This window comes from Somniosus microcephalus, chromosome 1 (assembly GCF_052327205.1).
Source record: "Somniosus microcephalus isolate GS21.2 chromosome 1, FLI_Smic_1.0, whole genome shotgun sequence".
Taxonomy (NCBI): Eukaryota; Metazoa; Chordata; class Chondrichthyes; order Squaliformes; family Somniosidae; genus Somniosus; species Somniosus microcephalus.
Window position 1 is genome coordinate 192,005,014 of NC_140987.1, and position 27,977 is coordinate 192,032,990.

The 27,977-nt window shown below is 46.2% G+C and overlaps 2 protein-coding genes across 9 annotated transcripts in view; both read left to right on the top strand.

Annotated features, from left to right (window-relative positions):
• The window catches only part of arb2a (ARB2 cotranscriptional regulator A), an 846,111-nt gene that overhangs the window by 783,007 nt on the left and 35,127 nt on the right, over positions 1–27,977 (top strand). The window lies entirely within an intron of this gene.
• On the top strand, positions 17,256–20,859 carry LOC147124531 (uncharacterized). The gene is made up of 2 exons (XM_085988801.1): positions 17,256–19,036; positions 19,177–20,859. The coding sequence occupies exons 1-2, from the start codon at positions 18,823–18,825 to the stop codon at positions 20,451–20,453; spliced, it is 1,491 nt and encodes a 496-aa protein (XP_085844927.1). The 5' UTR covers positions 17,256–18,822; the 3' UTR covers positions 20,454–20,859.

Genomic DNA, 27,977 nt, shown 5'->3' on the forward strand with positions numbered 1-27,977 from the left:
ATTTGGACTTTCAGAAGGCTTTCGATACGGGCCCGCATAAGAGATTCGCATGCAAAGTTAAAGCAATGGGATTGGGGGTAAGGTACTGACTTGGATAGAGAACTGGTTGGCAGACAGGAAGCAAAGAGTTGGAATAAACGGGTCTTTTTCCGAGTGGCAGGCAGTGACTAGTGGGGTACCGCAGGGAATGGTGCTCGGACCCCAGCTATTCGCTATATATATAAATGATCTAGACGAGGGAACTAGATGTAATATCTCCAAGTTTGCAGATGACACAAAGCTGGGTGGGCGTGTGTGCTGTGAGGAGGATGCGGAGAAACTCCAGTATGATTTGGACAGGTTGGGTGATTTGGCAGATGCAGTATAATGTGGATAAATGCGAGGTTATCCACTTTGGTGGCAAAAACAGGAAGACAGATTATTATCTGAACAGCAATAGATTGGGAGAAGGGGAAGTGCAAAGAGACCTGGGTGCCCTTGTGCACCAGTCGCTGAAGGTAAGCATGCAAGTGCAGCAGGCGGTTAAGAAGGCAAATGGTATGTTGGCCTTCATACCGAGAGGATTCGAGTACAGGAGCAAGGATGTCTTGCTGCAGTTGTACAAGGCCTTGGTGAGACCACACCTTGAGTATTGTGTGCAGTTTTTGTCACCTTATCTGAGGAAGGATGTTCTTGCCATGGAGAGAGTGCAGCGAAGATTCACCAGACTGATACCTGGGATGGCAGGAATGACGCATGAGGAGAGATTGGGTCGATTAGGCTTATACTCGCTAGAGTTTAGAAGAATGAGAATTAGCGTATATCAGGATATCAGAGGAGATATATCTTCATCACTTATGCTTCACCAGGGAGACCTTCCTTCATCTTGGAATTAGGTCTGTGATGTGCAGTCTTGTACAAACTTAAAAGTAGTCTTTAGATGCTGGAAGTTGAAGGAGCACATATGCAGTAGCTGACATGTGCACAACCTGCAGGCCAACCTCAGTATTAATAAGTGACGACAAATCATGTAGCTAAGTTGTGTTACAATAACTTCAGGTGTGATGCCCTTGGAAAATTTGAGTGTGCAAGGCTTTTAATCATACATTTCACCTTGAATTTCTGCCCTACTGAGGTGTGGGCATAAATGAGATACAATGAATGAGCTGTCAGTTTGTGTGAGGGCTGGGCATAGGCAAGCAGTTACTGTAGAATAGGTAACACTTTGTAGCATGCAGTCTCGGAGCATCTAATCGATACAAAGTACTGCAGGGTAGTCTAGATTGCCAGATTCCTGAAAGTGTGCTATCATCTAATGCATCTATTCCAAGATCCTGTAAATGCAATTGAGCTTGTTCACCACCTGCTGACAAGAATTATACACTGCTGTGTTCTGGGGAGGGCACCCTGAAGTGCCAAGCACAACAACCTTTCTCACAGACCCCTCTTGTAGCAGCATATCCATTTTGCTAGGCATCAAATTGAGCTGAAGGCTGTCCATCACCTGTCCACAGAATCCTTTACCAACGTCCACACTGGGTATCCTTTTACTTAATTTTTGATTGGCAATTCTTCTGCTCCTCATTGGCAGTGACAAGCTTTATGAAGCATGAAACAATATTTGACCCCATATGCACTCACTTACCTTTAAAAGCGCATATCCCTTTAAATTTGAGCTGCTGACTACATTTTGTGCACCTCCAGTAGGTTAACTCCCTGCACAAGGCCAAAAATGGCACAGATGTCTATGAATAAATATTTAAATGAGCTGACCCCGCAAAATGGTGGGCAGTCAGCTCATAAGCTTTGTACCAGCAGCTAGGCCAAAAAGCCAAAACTTGGCCTGGAGTGGAAAATCATCTCAATAATGTTACATACCCCTTGATTAGATTAGCTGTTTTGTAATTCATTAAGAGTTAACCTTGGGGTAATTTTAACACCCTCCCACCACCTCCAGGATGGACGGGACACTGTTGGAGGAGGGGTTAAATTGTTAAAAATGGGAAACCCAACCCCAACAGGCCGTGAATGCTCCAATTTCCGGTTTAACTGAGGCAAGTTTAGGGTCAGACGAGTAACCCGCTCCTGAGAGGCTGGTTGGTAATTATAATATGTAAATGAGGCTCCGTGCCTTAGATTTTATCAGCGATTTGGATTTAACATTTGCGGGCAGGGTTTCCAAGGAGTCAGGAAACCCTGCAGGTGAAACACAAAAACATAGAAGATAGGAGGAGGGGTAGGCCATTCGGCCCCTCGAGCCTGTTCCGCCATTTAATGAGATCATGGCTGATCATCCAAATTCAGTACCCTGTCCCTGCTTTCTCCCCATATCCCTTGATCCCTTTAGCCTTAAGAAATATATCTAACTCACGCGTAGGGCCAACGAAAATGCCGGTTTCGTGCATGCACTGTGCATGCGCTGGAAACCGGAACTTCCGTTCCCTTGAAGGAAGGATTCACAGGTCAAACGCGTGCGCTGGAGAGGCAGTGTGTACACCTGGACCTTCCAATTTTTTTACAGGTTTCTCCGGGAGGGTAAGTCTCTAGCAGCTGCGCGTTTAAAAAGCAGTCGCGAGGCCTGCTTTTAACAAGGTAAGTGGTGAATTAAGTAAAATTAAACATTTTTTCCACAGATTTATTATTTTTAAATACTTTAAAGAAAGGTAAGTTTATTTTTAGCCCCGTTAAAAACTGTAATTAATTTTTTCAAAAATTTAAATTATTGTTTAAAATAGTTATTTTATGTAATTTATAGTTATTTTAAAAATGTGATTTTAAAAAAAAAATTATTTGGAGTTTTAGTTAGGTTTTGGGGCTGATCTCTATTCATAGATTTGACAGGTCTTCCTGTCAAATTTATGAATGGAGATTCCCTGCTACGATTGGCTCTCCATGGCCCACGTGATCCCAGGGGATGCTTCGAACTAACTGCGCACCTGGGATACGCAAGCACTGCGCGCTGGCAGCTGGAGGAGGCCCAGGATCGGAATCCCACGTGGGCCCACAGCTCAACGGCAGGCGCGCTAGCTAAGTGCAGGTCGGGGGCTTGCACCCGCGGGAAGTCTCCGACCTGAATTTCTGGGCCATTGTTACTAATTTGGTTAGCCCTATCTATATGTAGATTAAAGTCACCCATGATAACTGCTGTGCCCTTATTGCACGCGTCTCTAATTTCCCTTTTAATGCCATCCCCAACCTCAGCATTACTGTTTGGGGGTGCCACTAACATTTTCTGCCCCTTGGTATTTCTCAGCTCTGCCCATACAGATTCCACATCATCAGAGCTAATATCCTTCCTTACTATTGTGTTAATCTCCTCTTTAACCAGCAATGCTACCCCACCTCCTTTTCCTTTTTGCCTGTCCTTCCTGAATATTGAATACCCCTGGATGTTGAATTCCCAGACTTGGTCATCCTGGAGCCATGTCTCCGTAATCCCAACTATATCATATCCGTTGGGAGTTGGGAGCTGTCGGATCCAGCAGGTGAGTACTTTTCCAGCACTGCTTGTGGGCCAGGAGGAACAGGAGTGCTTCCCCCTTGGCCCCTCAAGCAAAACCTGCCGCAATCTGCCTCCCTCCTCGCGATATTCAGAGACCTCCCCCAACGATCAGCCAACCCCACCACCACCCCCAAGATCTCTTCCCCCCCACAACATGCAACCAGCGATCTCTTCCCCACCCCACACAATTTCTCCCTCCATCTCCACGGTCTCTCAAACCCCCCGCAATCTCACAGACCCCCCCCTTCCCACGGTCTCTCCCATCCCCCACGCAATCTCTCCCTCCCTCTCTTAGCGATTGCAGGGGAACGTCCCCAGCAGTCCCCAGCTGCTGCCTTGTGCCATAGGCACTCCCACCTAGAAGACGGCCAGCCTCTCAATCTGGTCAGCTACCAGGCGGGAAATGGAGTTAAAATATTCTAATGAGGTCCTGCTGTTAAATTCGGCAGGACCTCCACGTTCTATGCATTTACAGGTTTCCCGGCCACTATCAGGTGCTCCCGCTCCCCCTCCATCTCCCCATAACTATCAGGGCCATTGTCTTCCATGTACTGAATGTGAAAGAAACAGCACTTTTACTTTTTCTTGTATGAACACTTCTGTAACTTTCAAATAGCTGACAAAGATGAAACCAAAAATAGCGAAATCAAAATGGTAGTTACTAAGCCTCCTTCATTGCTGAGGGGAGATTTTACACAAAAAGAATGATGTACATTAGCTGGTCTAACTGCACTTGCTGGTTGCTAGGAAATGCTTTACAAAGGGTGATGGTCTTATTTCAGTATTGCTGTCATGTTCCATGATCACCATTAACTCACAAAAGCCTTGAATGTTCAAAGGAAAACCAAATTACAATGGTTAATTTTTTTGGAGGGGAGAAATACGCACAATAAATAATGTACCACAAAAGGAATGATTATCATTTATGATATATTTTTGAAGCAGAGATGATTCTTTATCCCGCTGCTTCAATACCGCACTGTTGGTTGGGTACATAGGTACTCAACCCTAACCCATTAGTGCTACAGCTATTGCAGTTGACTCATTTCTGTAGAAAGGGTGAGAGACACCAGGATTTGGACAAACCTAATAACATTGCAAATAGTTTCGACTACCTGGTTCCTTTATTCAAAAGAAAATCCCACAAAGCTTAACTATACTTTTCAGGTATTCTTTAAAACACATTTGTTGAAGTTTTTTTATGGCTTGCAACATTTTGACCTTTGGAATAAATTAACAAATAGACAAAAATTTTATTATTAATGAGCAACAAAACTCAACTTCAAACATCATTCTCGGACCATAACCAGCCAACAACTGAATAACGAAGGTGTAGAGATAAAAGGGGTAATTTTAACCCCCAAAAATGGGTGGGTTTAGGTCAGGTGGGAAGTTGCATTTTAAAAAATTTCAAACCCAAATGCAACATGCCTTGAACCCGCCCACTTTGGATTTTAACGGAGACTAGACGGGGAGGCGGGCGACCAATCTGAACTCAGGAGGTGGGTCAGTCATTGAAAGCTTTTAAGGAAGCTGCGTGCCTCCATTTCAACAAGATTTCATTTTTAACTCATGTCGACTGATTTCCCTGGCCTCGGGAAACCCGACAGGTAAAAGGAGAGAAAAAGGGCTGGATCCATTAGGTAAGTGCCTTTACAGCACTGCTCGTGGGCCAGGAGGAGCAGGAGTGTTTCCTCTGGGCTCAACCAGCTACCCTGTAAAAACCCCACTGCAATCTGTCCGATCCTCCCACCTCCACGATCTTCAACCCCCCCCCGTTCTCCCCCGCGATCTCCGACTCCCACTGCTCTGCCCCAGACCCCCATCACCATTTTGCTCCCCCCCCCCCGGCGGCCACCATATCCCCCCAACCACATTCTACCCCACCCTGCAATCTCTCCCCCCCATGATTTCTACCCCCACACCACCACTAGACCTACCTGCTCCTCCGCTATGTGCTTCTGCTGCAGGCTTTCCCGCCCGCAAGGCATACAGCCTGTCAATCAGGCTGGCTATGGGGAAGGAAACCTGGAGAGAAAATTTAAAACACATCCTGCAGTTAAATACTGCAGGACATCTGGGAAACCCAGGTTTCCCGTCCGGAAATCCGTCCCCCTCCCCCCTTTCTTCGCGGCCCCAAGTAACTATTGGGGCCATGTATGCACCGGCATTGCTTTTGGCAGAAATGCTTCAATTTTCCACGAGTTGTTTTAATGTAATTATGTTCCATGTTTTTCATGCTGTATGATAGAGAAAGTTAATATGGACAGTCACCGCGGAGCAGCAGTCAACAAAGCAAAGCAAACAGAATGCTTTATTACCGAAATAGTAGACTACAAGTCAGAGGATGTCATACAATGCAACTAGTGGACTCCTCTACACTTTGCTAGACCTTGCCAAGTGCTTTCGACAGCCTAAAATTACATCATAATATGAATGTGCTCGCAATGCTATCTTCTTTTATGAGCATGTCTCATAGGTCCAAATCTCTGGGCTCTACAGCTGAGGAACGATGTGATGTGATTCTCTAACCAGCAGGTTCCTGCTTCTCCCCTAGCCACTCCAGTTGTGCTTCCCAACTTGTGCTCAGTAGTTTTCCCCTCAAACTCATTCTCTAAATCTCCAAGGATAGATATTCCTCTGCTGGTGTATTGACAAGTGGAGTGAACAATACAGACTGCACACTCAGTGGGTCATCTTGCTTGACTTAAACAAAGTAACTTCTAATTGTTTTCCAGTATTCTAACCATCTTGTAGTCTTTAGCTGGACATCACTGCCGGTGCAGATATCTTATCCAATTTAGCCCCCAATGTCATTATTTGGAAAGAGGGAGGCATTCCTGTCTATGTGGACAACATGTGCATATATTCCCGATGGAGCCTCAGCGGGAAAAAAATCTCTGTTTACACTTATGCCTTGCAACACACAAAAATTGCACTAATTGAAAGTATTTCTCACAGGGGACAGACTTGATAATATCTGCCTTATACAGCACTGTAGCATTGGAGATGCTTCTGACTGAAGTAGTCAACTGTACGACAGCAGTACTTGAATTACCTGATAGCTCCACTCTCCCACTTAACAAATTGTATCTATAGTTACAAGTGCAAGACTAGTTGGCAGCAGCTAGTTCTTATTTAGATAGCAAGAAACTCATCTCCAATCTAGCAGATACTATCTCACGGTCTTAATCACTCAAACTTTGTGGAGGGAATTTATTATCCCTGGATAAACACATCAAATGTTACAAATCTGTGCTAGTTATGAAGCGCCTAAAAAGTGTTGAGATAGGTGTTAAAATCAAGTGTTTGGATATTCAGAGTCATGAAGATGGGTTCAAATAAAATTAATTGAGCAGAGAAATTGAAATTATGTTCGCATTTTATATCCAAATCGAGGAGATTTCACAAGCATTTAAAGCACTGTAGCGGATGGTAGGCATTGTATGAAGCTGATGAGGTAGGTATTGAAAAAATGGGCCCAATTTAATTGAGCGAAGAAGTACTAAATTCAATTACAAGCATATCTCATTGGTCCAGAATTTTTGGTCTGCGATGAAGCAACAGCGATCGCTGCTGACCTCAAAAGCTGCCCACAAACATCGCGCGATCTCTGTGGCGAAAACTTAGCTTTCTGGACCTTAATTTGATCATACCGCTATCAAAAGGGGATCTCCAACATACAGCAGCAGTGATGTCATCAAGCTTTCTAAGCAGCCAGTCACATTGAAGAATTCTTACAGATAGCAAACCAGGAAATAAAAAGCAGCTTTTATCATTTACTTAAAAATTTTTTTTACAGAGAGTGAAATAAAGATTGGGACATACACATGGGTTTAAGGTAGAAGCTGAAATATCATAAACAAACTTCAAAAAATTTTTTTAAATGTATTTTTTATTATTTTAAAAATCTAATAATTTTTATCATAATGGAGAAATTTGACATGCCACAAGTATAAAATTAGTTTTTCAGGGCCAGAACAGTCATTCAGCAGTCAATACACCATTAAAACCCTAGTTACACCTCTTTCAACAAGGCTTAACTTTTTATAGAGTGTTTAACAACGATATTAGAGCGAAAAATGGGAAGTTTTCGTCAGTTCAAGTGATCTCACTGATTGCCGGCTATGGGGAGTTCCACAGCGCAACCTGTGGCGGAGCAGGGACTGACTGACCGCAACTTCAGGATTTCCGCGTTTATCTGCACATGTGCCAAATCCTGAAGTTACGGTCAGTTTTAGAGGGGTAATGACAACGAATGCTGACAGTTTCACCATTATTACTATCGCAAAATCCGGGCCATTAAGTTTATTTCAGTGTAAATTTGCAGCAAGGAAGTGATCCAGTTCACAACCTAATCTACAAGGTGTCTTGTGCAGCTCATATGGGAGCTATTGTTGATTTATCTCTGCTAATGCACACACTGTTGTTCTGTAACAGTCAGGTAGTCATTTGTGCTTCTGCATATGCATCAAAGTTATTTCAAGTATTTGTTTCACTGCAAGTCTGACTTAATTTTCTTTTTTTCTTCAATTTTTGCCATTTCTTTTCTGAAGCTCATGACTCAATTAGATTCCAGTTCTATGGCTATTGACAGCTTTCTGGTACCTCATCCAGCTTGACCCAGTTGGTAGCTCTCTTGCCTCTGAGGTGGAAGGTTGTGGTTTCAAGCCTTGTTCTAGGATTTGAGATATAATGTAAGCTGAGAGTTGAGTGCACCACTGAGGCTGTGCTGCTTTGTTGGAGATGACGTCCGTGGAATGACACATCCCATCTGCCTGTTCAGGTGGACATTAAAAATTCCATGCCACTATTCCTGGCAAATATTCTTCCTTCAGTCAACTGGCCATTCATCTAATTATTGTTAATGAGACCCTGCTATTTTACTTCACTACATAACTTCACTGCAATTTAAAGTATTGGATGTGATGCGTTTGGGAAATCCTGAGAAATGTGATAAGGTGCTATATAAATGCAAGTTCTTTCTTTTAATCCAAGTATCCATTCTTTGTGTGACGATTACTGCCAATAGGCTACTTAATCATTGGAGGCATCACAGACAAGCCCAATCTTTGCCCAAAATCCACACACCTGGAATTTCCAGAATGATTGTAGGGATCCTTCCTGACTTTTTTCCTGTCAAGCATGAGGAATCTGAGGCCAATTGTAGTTCCCACACCGTTGCCCCAGTTGAGATCAGCTAACAGTACAGAATCTAGGCTCTCTGGTCTGTATGGCTTTATACTATATTCTGTGTTGCACCATTAGGAGGCCTTGTTGGTTCTTTGCGTGGGAGCAAAATGCAGTGTTTTTAAATTATAAAGGTCCAAGAATTTCATTGGAGCTGCTCCCGCTCCACCACTGTAATTTCACCGGAAATGCAGCGCAAACCCCATTTACACACGTAAGCAGGGATTCTGCCGCACTTCCGGCGAAGTTATGGCGACAGATCGGGAGCAGAAAATTCCTGGCCATAATTTACATTACTGTGGAATGTAACAATGTAATGTATACACTGCACTTAGAAATTTCCAGTTATCACCTGAAGATTGATTCTCAATAAATATTCACTAACAATGTCAAGGTTGTTAATATGTAATTATGAATGTCAGCGTGCTTTGATGACAAGGCGTGTACTGGAAGTCACATCATGCTGACACCTGTTGTTAGGACAAAATCAAATCCAAAACTGAATAAACCACTTGAGAAACAATATATTATAAATAATTAAAACTCTTGCATCTAGAGTATTTCCATTGCTTCACACTTTTCATGTTCCATATTGTAGGGCATTAAACCACAGGATGTCACACAGTGGAGGGCAAGCATAGGTGATTGACTTAAATGAGGACTTAACTGTTGTTACCAATCAAATATTTGATTTGACTAACTGTGAACAAATCAAAAGCAGTTTGATTCAATCAGTAACTACTTGTAAGAAATGAGTAAGCTAGCAGAAAACTGAGCAATCAGATCATTCCATTTTTTAAACTGCCAATCAAATTACTCAAATAATTTTGTTAAGTTAGTTTGACCCACTAGGTTGATTATTTTTTACCTACTTGTCACCAGAAGGTTGTGATTCAAATTCCACTCCAGAGACTTGAGCACATAGACTAGGTTGTCACTTTAGTACAGTACTGAAGGGAGTGCTGCATTATCGTGGATGCCGGCTCTCAGTTGAGATGTTAAACCGAAGGCTGTTCGTCCTCTCAGGTGGATGTGATACATCCCATGGCACTATTTGAAGAAGGGCAGGAGTGTTCTCCTGGTGTCTTGGCCGATTTATATCCCTGAATAAGCTTTTGTGCCAGTTGTTTAGTTTAGTTTTTCTGCAGCTCTATTACAGCCATCAATAGATTTAACAATGAAAATCTCCAATGTGAGATACATGGGACTAGGACTGCTGCTCATGTGGAAGATATGTCCACCAGCACAGAATGGTTGGGCTAAATGACCTGTTTCCATGTAATTCTATGTACTGAGAAGAAGTGAAGGACCACCAAAGGGATGACATGTGGGTCAGGGTGCATGAGAGATGCTCTGTGCCCACTGCCGGTAACCCTAACCCGTTTCTGCATACAAATCTGGCTAGACCTTGCAAATCTGGCTAGACCTTGCTTTGGCACATGATTAGTGCATGCAGAGGCTCCAACTCCCAAGGTATGTTGTGACAGCAGTACAATGGCACAGATATATGTGAAAGTCTAACTAATCGTTATGCTGGGAAAAGATCACAATCAGAGCCTGTCATGAGAAGGCATACCAGGGTGATCAACAGCCAGCATAGCCTGATTGGCCACAACTGCTAACATACCACCAACTGTATTTGCAGGTATTGTTGCACCCACCTGGGAATGGCTGTGGGGAGCATCTTCACAGCGTCTAAGTCAGAAGAGCCACGTGCTGTTTCGTATGCTATAACGAAACTTGCTGCTAACATACAACATAAGGCTGGCACAGCAAGTGAGAGAACCAGTCAGTGGTGACCTTTAGCCTGTGTATGGGGCTTTCTTTTCCTTCATTTTTTCCTGTCGCTTCTTATTCCCCTACCCCATCAGCTTTAACTTATTTAAAATAATCTTGTACACATTCCTATGTTGACACACAGGACTAAAATACTAGCATTAAGATTAAAATTCGATTAAAGTTCGAAAGACTGAAACTATACAGCAGATCCATTAGTGATGATTCTTAATAAATTGAATGGGAAATGGCATCCTCCCTAGTCCCGAATGTCAATCCTGGTATTCCAATGTTAATAAAAAGTTCAGTGGCAGCTGAGACTTGAGCCAGCACCAAACTTCAAAAACTGGGATGGAACAAAGCATTCTTCATCTTTCTCCTACATAAACAGATACCTGCACTCCCTACGACATCAGGAATCTGTGGTATTCTTTTTTCAATGCTTCAGCTGAGTCAGTAATTATTGCACAAGATGACAGTCTGTTCTACATCCAAATGATTCTAAGCATGAAAAAAATCCTTAAATTATGCTTAGCACACAGTGCCTTTAACTTATAATTATGTCTCCTATTTTTGCAGAAACATATCTCTCATTATTTTAAGATTCTTGTTTTCTTTCAGAGACAGTTCACTAGACTGGTACATTGGGGCTTCAAGTCTATACAATGTGCATGTATTTATATTTATTCTAACAGGGTTGTGTAACATAACAATGCTGATTTATTTCTAAGCATAGATCAAACTTTACACTATAACTTGAGTGACATTAAATGTCATGAATAATGACTTGTATTGCATCGTCATAACTGTATAACGACTGGAAGATAACCTTAAAGCACCAGTGCCAGTGTTACTTCACCTTAGCAGTATAATAATGTAAAAAGAGAGTAAGGGTGGAAAAATAGTTCATTTTTCTGTATACGAGTCCTTTACGTATATGTATGTATGTTTTATATTCCTTTACTAATGTGTATGAATGTATGTTTTTAATTATGATTTTCCAATAAGTTACTTTCTCTGAAAGTCATAATTAAATAATACATTCATACACATAAATAAAGGAATATATACATAACACGCAAAGGAATATATACAGACATACATACTTTCAGAAGCTCCACGATAAGAAATATCTTCCTCCGCAGCCTGTGGAGCAACTGTACCCATGCTTTTTTCATGTGTAAGTTGTAATGACTGGACCTCACTGAAAGCATTAATGAAAGCGGCGAATTATACTGCGCACGCGCTGCCTGTGCAGTCACACGCGTTCTGCCTCTGAACCCCTTCGTTCAGAGGACAGGAAATGCCGGTTTTCCCCACATGCACTGTGAATGCTGAAAACCGGCATTTCATCCGGCCAGATGCGTAAGTACCCTGACCGTACTAGCGCATTTGGAAGGGAATTACTGGGCCAACATTTTACATGTCAATAAAATAAAAAATTTAACAATTGCACGACTTGCCCCCTCGCATCTGCGACTGAGGGCCCAAGGAGGTGCATTGCGCAAGAGGTCATCATCGTACGTATCCTCACACTGTTCCCTTTGGGGAACTGTATGAAGTGGTGGAAGGATTTATGGCCGTGATTAACGCTCATTCCGTGACCGTAACCATCTTTGAACCAGCCATTAGGGTGGTTAGTCCTATGGCGGGAGGGTTTTACGGGCTCCCACAACCCATCTGAGGGGGGGGGGGGGCCACCAACACCCACGGACGCAAGTATCCCGCTGGATGTCCACCCAGAATTTAAAGTTGGAACTCCGACTCCACTTGCCGGGACTGTCTGGAGTGGGGTTCAAAACCCTACTCCTTCTGGCCCAGCGGCGGGGATGCTTACTGCTACGCAAAAGGCCCACTCCGCACAAAAGGTGACACCCATACGTTTCCTGCGCCTTTTCCCTCCCCGTGACTGGAGCCCTATGCTGCCATTTCACGTTGCTAATTGGATTGGGCCTTTGTCATAGCGGTAGGATCCCCGCCGCTGGGCCAGATCAGGGTAGGGTTTCGAACCCCGCTCCAGACAGTCCCGGCAAGTGGAGTCGGAGCTCCGGCTCTAAATTCTGGGTTGACATCCAGTGGGATATTTGCGTCCGTGGGTGTGGGTGGCCCCCCCTCCTTGTATAGCTTGTGGGAGCCCGTAAAACCCTCCCACCATAGGACTAACCGCCCTAATGGCTGGTTCAAAGATGGTTACGGTCACGGAATGAGCATTAATCATGGCCATAAATCCTTCCACCACTTCATACAGTTCCCCAAAGGGAATAGTGTGAAGACACGTATGACGACGACATTGCTAAATAAATAAATGGAATTTAAAAAATTCTTTTAGGGCTTTTAAAAGTCTTTAAATTGCTTTAATTCTCTTTAAAACTACTTCAGATTACTCAAAATAATGTAAAAATTTTAAAAAGTTTATAAAAGTTACCAAAATCTTCAAAAAACTTCCAAAAACCTATTTAAACTGCTGCTTTGCATGTAAAAATCCTTAGCAGCTTGACAGAAACATTGGGGGCGTGTCCAGTGAAACTGAGACCTCAAGGGGCGTGTCTCACTTACACTGCACGCTCCTGGCTTCGCGCTGGCTGCACTCCTGGGCGGCGTGACGTCATACGCTGCCCGGGAATGTGCTTTCTATTTCTGCAAGTTCAGGCGTCCCAGAAGCTGATCGGCACGAGCACGGGGTAAGTGCAAATACGGGGCTTGCACGCGCTGCAAGCCCCGTTCTGGAATTTCTGGGCCAATGAATCAATGTTACCCATTTTTGACAAATAAACTTTCGAACTCTTGGGCTTAGAAATTCAAGGGTTTAGCCCCGGCCGTTAAGGCCCATTTTGATGAAAAAATGGCAGCCGACTCGCTTCCGCCCGATTCCGGCAGGTCCCACAGCGGCCGCCTATTTGGCGCACAATCTGCCATTTTCGACGTCGCTGCTTCTTTTAACGCCCTCTCCTAATCACGACCAGCTGACCAAGTGTTCAGAAGCAGGAAGGAGCCCCCAGCAGCGCTATTTAATGGGGTCATCAACAACTTGCAGCTGACTTGCTATTTCAGTTTTGCTGCCTCTGTCTAAGTTTATGCAACTGTTTGGAGCTTTCTAAAGTTGTTTAAAGTTGCTGAGGTCACAGGGAGTGTTGCTGCAAGTGGAGAATGCCTTGCTTTTCATTTAAAGGCTTCTGCTCACACCACTTGCTCACAGTCATGGGGGCTCTACTTGTAGTGCTCCTTGCACACGAGAATGATAGGGAGATGGAACAGATGCAGCGAAGAAGAGGATAAGATGCTCGCAGAGGTGGAAGGGCAGGAGGACTCTCAGCAGGAGGCCTCACCCACCTAGGATCTTCCGAGAGCACTTCTCCTACCTGCATTTAAGCCAGGAGCAGTGTATTAGGAGGCTCCGCATCACCAAGGAGGTGGTCGCAGAACTCACGTGGCTTTGCGGGCACCGTATACCAATCAAGAGATGTTCAGTAACCGCAAAGGCTGCCACTCACTTAATGTATAGTTGTGCGAGCAGGCCCAGCGCATCATGATGGTGAATGCCCGGTACCCTGGCAGCAGTCATGATGCCTTCATCCTGCGCCGGTCTGGTGTCTCAGCAATCTTCCAGCTATCGCGTCAAACCTGAGGGTAGCTGCTCGGAGATAAGGGCTAGCCGCTATGCACCTGGCTGATGATTCCCCTCCGCAACCCCACCACTCGTGGCCTGCACTCATATAATGACAGCCATGCTGCCACGAGGAACATCATCGAGCAAACCATTGGGGTGCTCAAGCAATGGTTCCGCTGCCTTCACCGCTTGGGAGGAGCCCTCCAGTACTCGCCGGAGTGGGTGTCCCATTTCCTGGTGGTCTGCTGCATCCTCCACAACTTGGCCATCATGAGGACGCAGCCCTTGCCACCTGGGCTTCTGGGACCACCTCAGGAGAAGGGCAGGAGGAGGCAGGCAGCAAATCCCCGTTTCGGATGGCTGTCCATGAGCACCTCGTCAGACGCCGATTCCAGTGAATGAAACCCCAGATCCCTATCATACCATCCCTCTGTCACGGAACATCACAGCATCCTCCTGGGCACAAAGCTGAAATGAGAGCCACCACAAAACACACATTCCAAACAAAATTCATAAATTTAGCAAATTCAAATCAAAAGAACAAAGTCAACTAATCACCCTTAGTGTCTGTCTTTCGTGTGCTTTTTCCTACTCTAGTGCTCCTACGAAGTGCTCCCCCAGCGGCTGCAGCAAGTCTGGTGGAAGGCTGCTGACTTTCAGTGTTGGAGACTGCAGATGGCCTTGCAAGACAACCTCGAGCAGCTCTGGACCTAAAAGGCCCGGCTGTAGACTGCACAATCTCGGCATGGGCGGCAGCAGCCTGGGCTGGCAGGCTGGCTGACAGGCAGCAGCAAGGGCACTAGTCGAGTGGCAGTGGCAGAAGTAGGAATGCTGTCATTCTGAGAGGACAGTAGGTTCTTGCTCCATGGATCCACTTCCACTGTCCCGGGGTGGTGCCTCAGCAGTCCTCGTAATCTGTTCAAGGACAGATTGCTGGCCTGCTGTGACGCTTTGCAAGCCCCTTTCGATACTCATAAACCCAGCGACGATGGCAGCAGTCTGAGTTTCCACGGCAGCAGTGAGACATTGGGTCGCTTCCACCTGTGCTGCAATGAAAGTTGCAAGATCGCCCATCACACCCGCCAGCATATTTGGGTCCACAAGGTCTCTCCTGGAAATTATGGGTTCCAAGCTCTGCGCAAAGCCCCGTGCAATGTTAATGCTGGACTCCTCCATGCTCCTTGACACTGACAGGAGGTTCTCTGGCAGGCTTGCCATTGCACCTAGCATTTCCGTGTACCTGCCCATCACCCTTTTTCTGAAGGCCGTCCCATCGAGGTCATCATCTGAGTCTTGTGGAGCAGAACTCGTGCACGAACTCCTCCTCCGGGGAGCTGGCACATGAGCTACCCTTTCCCCCTGACCTGGTTGCAGCCCACTCGTGCCTGCTGACTCACCACGTGCAGATCCTGCCTCTATACTACCCTCTAAAGTCCACGCAGTGTCATTTTCTGAGCTGGTGTCTGCAAGTGTCATATGCAGTGCCGGTGTCTCTTCTTCTACTCCATCAGTGTCTTCCTCATGTCCAGGGACAGGCTGGGCTGCTGGCAGGTCATCGGTATCTGAAAGCAGAAAGGCGCAAGGGTTGAGTTTTGGTGACGGGAGCGGGGGAGAGCAAGATATCCATGCATACACCATCAGCAGCTTGTAAGTGAGAAGAGATTGTGGGATGAGGGGTAAGTGGGATGTGAGAAGAAGGATTAAGTATGATCATACCATCATCACCAGCAATGCTTTCAACTTTTCTGTTCACCACAGCCCCTCCAATTATTTGAAGCACTGATTCCTCCAGGTCGGTTAGGTTCTCAATCCTTGCATGGCCGCCTCCCGTCTGCTGTTGCTCGTGCCAGTTGTGCGCCACCTTGACCTGCAAGAGAAAGGGAAGTGTGTCAGTGAGTGTAGTGCAATGTGTTTAGGTGATGTGCCTGTCATGGTTGAATAGCTGGCAGTGTGTGCAAGGTGTGAGATGTTGGTGTGAGTGTTGCAGCAGTGGTAAGTGTGTGAGGGTGAATTGAAGCTATGATTGTGAGGTATGAGTGGTGATAGGTAGAGATTGTTGGTAGATGAGTGATGGGGGCTGTGGTGCAGTGAGCAGTGTGTGAGGCCTGTGGTGCAGATGGTGAGATATGGCATTTGCTGAAGCCTTCACTCACCTTGACCAGCCATGTGAGGTCATTAAACTTTTCGCGGCACTGGATCCAGGTCCTGGGTACAACACTCGTCGCTGTGACGGATTGCGCTATCTCCTCCCAGATCTTTCTGCTGATTACCTTTGAAGGCCTCTTGCTCCCATGCAGGTAAAGGACATCCCATTGACGTTGGACCCCCAGGACCAAGGCCTCCAGTGAGAAACGTCTCAGCCTTTCTCTAGGTATTGAGCCATGGCTTCTTTTCACCTGACAATGAGGTGGTTCTGCAACAATGCACCTCCCTTAAAGTTTTGGAGAGAGCCTAGGCCAAATTTTGTTGGCCATTAGACTGCACCCAATATTGGTCTCCCCATTGAGTGCTCAGCTAATCAGCAGCGTGTTTAGCGCTGAGATCAGCACTGCAATCATGTAAATGAGCAGGCAGCACGAATTTTGTATGCACAGGCAAATAGCACTGGGCGGTGCCCTGCCCGTTTTTGAGCCTTATCCAATTTCTTCATGTATATAACTGTTGTACTAAATGGTTATTGCGTGGTCTTCTGCTTTTTAGTTGTAATGCATGCCTTCATATTACCAATGTGAAGTTGCATATGCCTACTGTAGCGGTTTGTAAATTGGTATGGGGTGATGGGAAAAGCAATGAATAAATTATCAAGCATTTTTATGGTGACATAGCAACTGAGTCTGATGTGTTTTATTTGACAACAACAGTTCCATTTTTTTCTGATCAGAAGGAAGGTGTATAAATCTGCCGGTCTGCAACTCCGTTATGCCATGATGATATCATGCCGGCTGCAAATAAATGGGATAATTCTGAGTTTGGGCGGACTTTGGGCAGGTGGCGGGAGCAGCACTCATACAGCCTTCCCAAAGTCCTTGCCAAGAGATCTGAGTCATTTTGAGGGCCAGGCCTCGTTTACCTAGTACCGACAAGCTGGGAGTGCAGAACCAGCTTTCAAAGTGATGCTTTGACACAGTAAATGCACTTGCACCAGAACTTTCAAGGTTGGCGTCGGTGTAAAATGGGCAACACGAGATCAGCTTCCTGTTATGCACCCTGCCCAATTTTACTTTCCTTTGACTTCAATAGAAAGGAAAATTGGGTGAGGTGTATAACGGCCAATTGAACCGATATAACCTGTTTTACGCCCCGCCAAAGTTGAAAGTTCCACTTGTATTTTTAATCAGTCAGAATGGGGGGCATTTTTCGGGGGGCCAGCGGGCGCATTTGGTGGCGGGTCAGGTAGGAAAAAATGTTTTTTTGACAGTGGGTCGGGAACCTGCTGTCAACCCGCCACCGCACGACTTTCCCAGATGTTGGGTCTGTCAACGCTGAACAGACCCGACACGCAGCAGCGGGGGAGGCAATTTAGGTCATTATGACAATAGCAAAATACTGCGGATGCTGGAAATCTGACAAAGGGTCACAAGCCTGAAACGTTAAATCTGTTTCTCCCTCCACGGATGCTGCCTGATCTGCTGAGTGTTTCCAGCATTTCCTGTTGGTGTTTTAGGTCATTATGACCTTGTTAACAGTCACTTAAACTGTATTTTGAGCTCACCTTTAAATTTTACAAGGTCGCCCACAGGGTCTACGCTGCTCGGAGATCACGTCAGGTAAGCAGGTCGGGAGTTGTGTTACCATGAAATCATCTCTACTTGATAGCTGCAATTGTGCTATAAAAGCTTCCATCTCACAGCTGTTCACTTTCCAAGCTCAGAAGCTGTTGCTTCCTGCATTTGGAAGACAGATCGAGCTTTATGCAGGTTGCAAGTGTTTGGAGTAAACTCTCTGGCCTAGAAATTGGGTATAGCCCCGCTTGAGGCATTAGAACTGGCGCTGCGCAAAGTTTATAGCCAGATGAAACTTATCGCTGCCTGGCGAGATATTGGGTTGCATCGCCCCCAAAGGGGATTGAGGTGCTAACTCAGACGTTGCACGGGGCTCCTAAGGCGCAAAAGTTCAGGCGCTACCCAATATTGTCGCGGACGGGCGCAGCGCAGGTGATCTCAATTACCGGAAACCACGAGACTTCCAGGCGCCGGCCGGCTCTTAAAGGGGTGGGTCAGTCAACCTGAACTGCTACACTCAACGCCCGGTAGGCCTCAGAATCGGCGCTCGCCCTTCTCTGGCGCAAGAAACTTGGTGAGGATGGAGAAGGTGAGACAGAGAGCAGAGCGCTTCAGCACTGAGGCTCTGGACCACTTGGTGTCTGCAGTTGAGCGCCGTCGAGATGTTCTGTATCCTGACAATGGCAAGAGGCCGAATCAAAAGGCTTACCGGCGATCTTGGAGGGAGGTTTCTCAGAGGGTCAACTCCAACAGCTTGGCGACCAGGACCCCTGTTCAGTGCAGGAAGAAATTCAACGCCTCACTCGGGTCGTTAGGGTGAGTGTTGGTTATGCAAACTTCTGATTCCCTCCATCTGCACCTAACTTCGAGGACCCTGTTGCTATGATGCCCCAATGGCCATCTGTCAGCAAGCACCCATGGCCCTTTCTGGGCACACACTTGGACATTTCTCTCAAGGCCACATGTAAGGGCTCTTGCACCATGGGGGGCATGAGATGATCTCTCAAGGCATCATGTAAGGGCTCTTGCACCATGGGGGGCATGAGATGATCTCTCAAGGCATCATGTTACAGAACTTCCCCTTCTTTCCCCTGCAGTCCAAGCTGGCGACGATGCGAAAGGAGCAGCGTCGAACCGGTGGCGGACCTCCACAAGTGGTCACTCTCACGGATCTCGAGGAGAGAGTGCACCAGATTCTTGGAGGACGTCTGTCTGGTCCTGTTACCACTGCAGCTGCCGACCCCATTCTCGACAGCGATGGTAAGGTTCTCACCTTTTGCAACTGTCTCCTTCCACTTGGTCCCCCCGCCAGCATGCTTCCTCAGTGTGCCACAATCTGCCATGCCTTTCCGCCAACCTGTCCTTTTGCTAAAGCCACTCTTCCACCTCCCTGCTTTCAGATGATGCATCACCAACTGGGGCTCCACGCCCTGAAGCTGCCAGTGCCAGTGCCTCCGGAGGTGAGGATCAGGAGGAAACCGGACCATCTGCTCCAATCTTAGAGGAGCATACACATGTACAGACTGGGGATAGTAGTTCCCTGGAGGGGAGCGGGGGGGGCTCTGATGATCAGGCAGTTGCCGGACCAAGCGGCATGCAGCAACGCAAGGGGGGTAGGCAAGTTCGGCCACCGTCTCCCCGGAGGGCAAGGCAGGTAGTGATGACTGCTGCACCGAGTGCAGAGGAGGTGCGTCGCCTGGCTGAAATGAGCACCCAGGCCCGGCTCAGGCACACTGAGCTGATGGCTGCAGTGGGGAGGATGCCTCAGTCAATAGATACACTGGCAAAGAGTGTGTTGGACTTCGGGGCAACAATGGAGAGGAGTTTCCAGGGCTTCGGGGCAACAATGGACAGGACTCTCCAGGGCTTCGGGGCAACAATGGAGAGGTCTGTCGAGGGCTTTGGACCAACAATGGAGAGGACTGTCCAGGGCTTCGAGGCCGCTATGGAAAGGACTGTTCAGGGCTTTGGACAATCCCTGGAAAGGTCTGTCCAGGGCTTGTCCGAGGCAGTGGAGTGGTCAGCACCGGCCTTGTCCGAAGCAATGGAAAGAACTGTCCAGGGCTTGTCTGAGGCAGTGGAGTGGTCAGCACCGGCCTTGTCCGAAGCAATGGAAAGAACTGTCCAGGGCTTCTCCGGAGCACTGGCACCTGGCTCACAGGTCCTCACTGCTGCCACGCAGTCACTTGCCGGCCTCGTCCACACCCAGATTGAGGCAACGCGAACTCTCACTGCAGCCACCCTATCTGCATCAGCTAGGATCACCCCAGGCCCTTCCAGTCCCATACAAGGCCAGGAATCAGTGGAGCATGCGATTGTGGTGGATGAGCCGAGCCGGTCCCCTCAGAGAGCCAGTGTGTCATCCGACAATGGTGCAGGTGTCCTCTCTCGGCAGGTGACCATTCCACATGCCAGCGCTGGCACGTCTGCAGTGCAGCTGCCACCACCTGCAGTGCACACTGCTTCCAGCCATGCTCAGATCAAGCATCCTGCATCCGCACCCTCCAAGCCCAGAGGTCGGCCAGCCCGTCCCTCAGGGGCTTCTGCGCTTCCAGACAGTCAGCAGGCGTCCCCCAGCCTTCACCCCGCCACAGGGGTTCAATTACGTAGGAGCAGCAGGGAGGGAAGGGGCCGAGCGCGAAAGAGAAGTCGTTCTCCATCAAGGGGCCAGCAGTAGAGGGAGGTCCTGAGACGTTTCTTTGGCCAAAATCAAGGAGACCCTCACCTGTTGGAATTGTTGGAAATAGTTTGTTCAGTTTGGCGGCTTTGCCGAAGAGTTTACTGTTATTTTGTTAGTTATGGTTTCTGTTGACATGACGTTGTTTTGCTGTAATGAAAGACTTTTGTGACAATAAAGAGAAGTTTAAATGTGCTATGGTGTACGTGAATAATTACAGTGATGCTGGCCTTCAGATGCTTTCAAGCATCCAAAGTGCGCAGCAGTTAAGACACTCATCATTCCGCCAGAGGGGCCTCGAGACGACTCCTCATGAGCCAGTGACGGATGGCCCTTCCACTTTCAGGAGCCCTTCCATCTTCCTCCTCCTGATCCTCCTCCTCCTCGTTCGCATGCTCCTCCTCCTCCTCCTCCTCCGCCTGCTTCTCCAGGGTCAGAGGGAAGGTGATGAATTGACGCCTTCGCCTATAAAGGGCAGCTGTAACTTGCCGGATGCAGCAGTGGACTGCAACCTGAGAGATATTCGCGATGTCCCCAATGGCTCACTGAAAGGATCCGTTGCCATAAAAATTGAGGCCAACAGTCAGTTTAGCAGCCACCGACAGAGAGGTCATGCACCGTTGACGCGGCTGCAGATCCTCAGTAAGCAGGTGGCACAAGCTCAGTAACAACGTCCATCCCGATTCGGAGCCTTTGCACACACTGCTCCTCCGACATGTCAAGGTATGACCCCTAAAGACCCTCGCAGCATACCCTCGGATTGGGCAACCTCCATTGCCCCTCCTCCTTCTGGCCAATCCCGGCCCTCTCTCCCGCCGCCTTTCTGCCCCTTCATAGTGTTCGGCCAGGAGCCCGCCGCCCTCCAAAGCATCTCCCATTCCGATGCCAGTTGGTCAAAAGGCTGCTAGGTCTAGTGCTCCAACTGCTCCGGACAGGTTTGAGGGTCCCAAGTACTCTAATGCTAAAATCCAAAAACTCTGCTCCACAGTAGCTCCCCAACTCTCTCCACCAACGATCGCAATGAACAGGCCAAGTGGCTGAAGCTTCTATACTAGAGCTGTCCCCTTTAAATAGCGCCCCCCCCCCGACTCCGAGAAGGGCCTGCTAACGCTCCTTCGAACTGTCACTAATAGCGCTAGGCGTTAAGGCTCCGGGCGCCACCCAATATCCGCTCAGGCGCCCCTAAAAGGCATTGCACCATGAAATGACGTCATTATGTGCTTGCGCTCGCGGGCGCGCGCAAACACTTAGCGCAGGCGTTAAATGTATAGTCAATATGGGAGTTGTCATTATCTTCATTGCGCCCGCCCCAACATTAGGTCACGCCCCAATTCTCGGTCTCTTTAGGCGCTAACCGCTGGCGCAAACAACCGAATTTCTAGGCCTCTATCTAGTGTCACTTCATTGGAACAACCTCTCTCACCATTGACAGATCGCTTCTGTCATCTCAAGTTTACCTGCCATCTATTACATCAGCGTCGGTGCCCTTGAAACTATCTCACCTTGGTCCTCAGAATCCCACCATGACCAGCCCCAACACCAGCAGCACCAGGCACACCAGCAGCACCAACAACAACACCAACCTTCTCCGCAATCAACTGCTGCTGCACAGGACACAGGGCATCAGCACTCGACCACATTGCAGCCCGGAAGGCCATAGCCAGATTTACTTCACTTGAGGCAGTACACCCTAGCTGCCACATGATGTGCCAGGTTAGCACCACCCCACACCAACACCATAAAGCATCCCTACAATGCCCAAGTCATTCCTTTCACACTCACCACCATTGCGGGGAGTACCGTTTTGTCTCACCATTCACTGCAACTCACTAAGCCACTTCCAAAAGTGCACACAGATCTGTCCGAGAATGCAAAGTATTGAAAATAAAGATTTCAATGTTTGACAGCACATTAACAGAAACTTTACATGAACATTGGCTAAAACACTCAAGTGCCTACCCTTGTGTGTTGTTAGTTGGTATGATTGGACTAGGATGAGGGTGAGTGTGAGGGGTGGCTAGTGAGATGGGGAAGTGAAAATGCAGATATAGAGGGATGGGTGGAGGTGCAAGGAAAGTTGGTGTGAGTAATAATGTGCAGGAGTAGGGTAGGGAAAGCAGAATGATGGGGATGTGATGAGTGGCACAGCAGGATGAGGTTGAGTGTGGCTTTGCAGTAACGTTTCGTGATCTACTGAGACCATTGAAAGGTTTGCACCACTGCAGCCTGGTCCTCCTGACCACATATATAATTGCAAAATACTGCAGATGCTGGAAATCTGACCACATCCCTGCTTGTGTCCTCCTGTGCAATGTGCAGATGACTCAGTGATCTCATGGGGAGGTCTCTTCCGCCAATTGGAAGGGAAGAGAACCTCCCTGTGTTCTGTGACTCCCTCATCAGACCCGCTTCCTTCAATTGGTTGGCAAACGCGCTGGGTGGCCCAATCAACGTAAAATCACTTTGGACAGCGGGCTAGAGCCAGCAGCGAGGTCGGGACCCGCCACCGACCCCGGCCGCACTGGACCCGCCGAGGTAGGAGAAGTCACGGCCAATATGTCAGATCACGATTCATATCCTTCAATCTTGATTGGTCAAATGTGTACTGCGATGAAACCATGTTATGATTTTCTATATGTCAACAGGTTATTTCAGCAACTTTAATTGGGTAAAACTTACTTTTTGTAGTATAATTTATATTAATATATATTTAATTTTGGGGGCAATTTTCCAACTTTGTACTCTCAGGGCTATTTTGTGACTGGGGGCGTGTTGGAGGCGGTACTGCTGCTTGTCGGGTCAATGTCCTGTCTCCATCGATTTGTGGCCAACCCACGCTATTTTCCCTTGATTGACCTTGTTAAGCCCGCCCAGCAGAGCTTGTCAACGTAATATTTTTGACAGATGATTTGTCATTGTTTTGACAGCTCTGTGAAGCTGTCAAACAGTGACATTCTCTGCATTTTGATGGGGTCTTGCATACAGGACCCCATCAAACTTCTTTCTTTAACAGAATTGAGATGGTTGTTGGATCTGTGAATGCAATGGCCACTTGTCAATCCCAACGCGGAGGTCCGAGACTCTCCACATACAATCCGACTGAAGCCTACAGAAAGAAACAAAGGTAAGTACACTTTTAAAAACACTTTGCACTTACCTCAGATACTCACCTCTGCACTCTTGCACCCATCACTTACCTTCGCAACACACTTTTGCACCCCCCCCCCGACCCCCGCAGACCCAGTACTCGCCTTGCCTCGCTGGCGTGTTTTGGAGCCTTCGGGAAGCCCGCACTTGTGAGGGCAAAAAGGGGATAATCCTATTTTCTGCCTGTTAATCACCTGTTAATGGACAGTTAATAAGCTTTAATCTCTTCCCGCCTCCAAGGAGACGGGACCCGGCGTGGGACGGCTACCCGCCTCCTGGGAAGGTGGCACAGCCCCCAAAATCTGCCATTTTCCCGGCAGTCCTGCCTCCATACCCGCCTCCCCAGGGCTGGCAAGATCGCCCCCTCAGTAGGAAACTTCGGCTGTCAGAAGTGGATATCGGAAATTCGAGCACCATTGGAATGCTTGATGTGCACTCTCAGCGGACAATGCTAATCATTTGGAGCACAAATTCAGAAAATTACTCCTTATGTGTTTAAAAATCATAGTAACCTGGTAACAGTTTTAGGGAGGAGAAAACCTTTGGTCCATCTAGCCCACCTATCCACAGTATTCCCTTGATGCTTTTCTAATAACCCTTAACCCTATATATGGACAAGAACCTCTCTAGTTCCTTCTTAAAACCCATTACAATTTCATAAAATTTTTAATGTTGTTTTTCTTGTATGGGGTTCAAACAAACTTACTTACAAGTACTTTGTCGGGCAGCATATGATTAAACATAAAGAGGGAATAATAAAAATGGTACAAATTAAAATGACAAACTAATAATATAATGGACAGATACAAACTATGTGTTCAACTTCAGTTCACATAAGAAATTGTACAAATATCATATACTTCATATAAGAAAATCAACTCTTTTTGATTTATCACAATTTTTAAGACCTACTGATAAAGAACAGTTGAAAAAACTTTAAAAACAAGTTTTTATGATCTACCAGTTTTCAAATTCATCTTAATTAGGATATGACATTAAGTGGTTTGAATCAACTGACAATTACTGATGAACAGAAAGCAAAATACTACAAATGCTGAAAGTCTAAAACAAAAACAGAAAATGCTGGAAACACACAGCAGCATCTGTGGCGAGAACAAACAAGTTCACATTTTGAGTGTGCAAACTCTTTGTGAGAAGTGGAAGATATTACATGTGAACAGCATTTAAAAAGGGAGAGGACAGGACAAGGGGTGGCGCGGCGGGTGACGGTAGAAACACACGTACAGGCGAAAAATTAGAATGGCCTATAAAGTGCTTAAATGGAAAACACGAGATGGTTAAATGGCAGAAACATGAGCCAATAAGAGGCATAATGAGAGAAATTAAAGACATAGCGAAACAAAAAAAATGAAATAAATTCACACACTCTGTAGCTACATCAGCCGTACCTTGTGTCACCTTAACCTGACAACTATTTAGTAGTTACAGTAGCCTACTTATGGTATTGGATTAGCAACCCAAAAGTTATGAATTCAAATCCTACCATGACAAGTTATGAAATTGAATTTGTGAGTTGGTATGAGAAAATGACAACGAAAGCTGCTAAATTGTTGTTTTAAAAAAGCCCAACTGGTTCATTAATGTCCTTCAGAAAAGTGAAGCTGCCATCCTAATCAAGTCTGCCCTCAGGGCAACTAGTGTTGAGCAATCATTACTGTTTTGTCAGTGTCACCCACATCCCAAGAACAAATGAATGAAAAGTTATCCACAGTATTGCCATTACCTAGCAGTTATACCAGATGGGTGATATTTCACTTTAACCTGACCACTAAAGAAACTATATCTTGTTATTACCTTGCCATGCCAGCTTTATTTTGTATCACTTTAACCCGGCAACTGTACTAACTAAATTCTGTGAGGAGAATTTTCTAAAGCCATTTACCAACAGCAGTGCCTCGCGCAGAGCAAGTGACTTATCACAAAATTGTAGGTGCATTACCCTTAATTTTCCAACCATTAATGTCAAAGCACCTAGGATTTTCTGATAGTTCACTCACTGCATGCGAAGCAGTAGAAAGTTTCACCTTTCATTTACTTGTACATGTTAATCTAGCAGCAGCTTTATTCCAAATCATTTTAACCTGACAGTTATACCAGTCATATGTGTGTCACTTAACCTAGCAGGTCACATAGATATGTCCTGTATTTGACCCTTGCAGCTGTACTCCACGCTACCTTAATTCAACAGTTATACTCGTGTGGTGCTGTAATGAACAAAACTGATCAAATGCAAAGAATTATCTTTGACTACAAGTCAAATAAGTTATTTTAACCTAACAAATCACTGCTGAGATCACATTGTGAACATTGTATGCAGTTTTTACATAAGATTACATAGGATATACAGCACAGAAACAGGCCATTCGGCCCAACCAGTCCATGCCGGCGTTTATGCTCCACTCAAGCCTCCTCCCGTCTTTCCTCATCTAAATCTATCAGCATAATCCGCTATTCCCTTGTCCCTCATCTGCTTATCCAGCCTCCCCTTAAATGTATCTATATTATTCGCTTCCACTACTCCCTGTGCTAGCGAGTTCCATATTCTCACCACTCTTTGGGTAAAGAAGTTTCTATGAATTCTCTATTTGATTTCTTGGTGACTATCTTATATTGATGGCCTCTAGTTTTGCTCTTCCCCACAAGTGGAAACATTCTCTCTGTATCTACTCTTATCCTTTAATAAGTTTAAAGACCTCTATTAGGTCACCACTCAGCCTTCTCTTTTCAAGAAAAAAGAAACCCAGCCTGTTCATCCTTTCCTGATAGGTATACCCTTGCATTTCTGGTATCATCCTGGTAAATTGTTTTTGCACCTCTCCAGTGCCTCTTTATCCTTTTTATAATATGGCGACCAGAATTGTACGCGGTACTCTACAAGTGTGGTCTAACAAAGGTTCGGTACAAGTTTAGCATTGCTTTCAATAGGACATTGTTGTTTTGAAAGAAGGTTCAGCGAAAACAGCATCAAGGAGGATTTGAGGCCCGAAGTTAAGAGGACAGGCTTACAGAGCTGAACTTCATTATAGAGAAAATAAGATTGAGGGAAGAAATGATCCAGGTCGTCAAATATAACATGGCTATTTGACTTAGATTGCATGCACAGAAACTGCATGACACAGGCTTAAAATGAACCACCTTCTGGTGAGACTGCAGACTAAAAGAAACTTATTTCCCCACAAAGTAGTGGATATGCAAAAGTAGTTAAAGCTATCTATGTCCATCAACGCCTTCAAAAAGGAACTGGATAAATATCTGGTTGTGAATAAGACTGGAAGACATATACAGATACGTGTAGACTGAGAATATCAACTACTCCACAGACCACAGTTCTGTCCGGGAGGAGGGGATTATGTTGTCTGTGGAAGGCATCAGGCAGCATTGAACATAAGAACATAAGAAATAGGAGCAGGAGTAGGCCAATCGGCCCCTCGAGCCTGCTCCGCCATTCAATAAGATCATGGCTGATCTGATCCTAACCGCCAATCTACTATCACAGAACCATCTCCTGAATCTAACAGAATTAGACACACGAAATAGGAGCAGGATCAGGCTACACGGCCCCTGGGCCCGCTCTGCTACCTACAGGGCCATGTCCGATCCGAACCTAGACTCATGTCCAAATTCCTGCCCGCTCCCCGTAACCCTTAATTCCCTTTACTTCTAGGAAACTGTCTATTTCTGTTTTAAATTTATGTAATGATGTAGCTTCTACAGCTTTTTGGGGCAGCATATTCCATGGACCTACCACCCTCTGAGTGAAGTAGTTCCTCCTCATCTCAGTTTTGAAAGAGCAGCCCCTTATTCTAAGACGATGCCCCCTAGTTCTAGTTTCACCCATCATCGGGAACATCCTCCCCGCATCCACCCGATCCAACCCCTTCACAATAAGATCGCCTCTCATTCTTCTGAACTCCAATGAGTAGAGTCCCAATCTACTCAACCTCTCCTCATATGTCCATCCCCTCATCCCCGGGATTAACCGAGTGAACCTTCTTTGTACTGACTCGAGAGCAAGTATGTCCTTTCTTAAGTATGGACACCAAAACTGTACGCAGTATTCCAGGTGCGGTCTCACCAATACCTTGTACAACTGAAGCAATACCTCCCTATTTTTATATTCTATCCCCCTAGCAATGAAAGCCAACATTCCATTGGCCTTCTTAATCACTTGCTGCACCTGCATACTAACCTTTTGAGTTTCGTGCACCAGGACCCCCAGATCCCTTTGTACTTCAGTACTTTCCAGTTTCTTGCCATTAAGATAATAACTTGCTCTACAGTTTTTCCTGCCAAAGTGCATAACCTCACACTTTCCAGTATTGTATTCCATCTGCCAAATCTCTGCCCACTTACTTC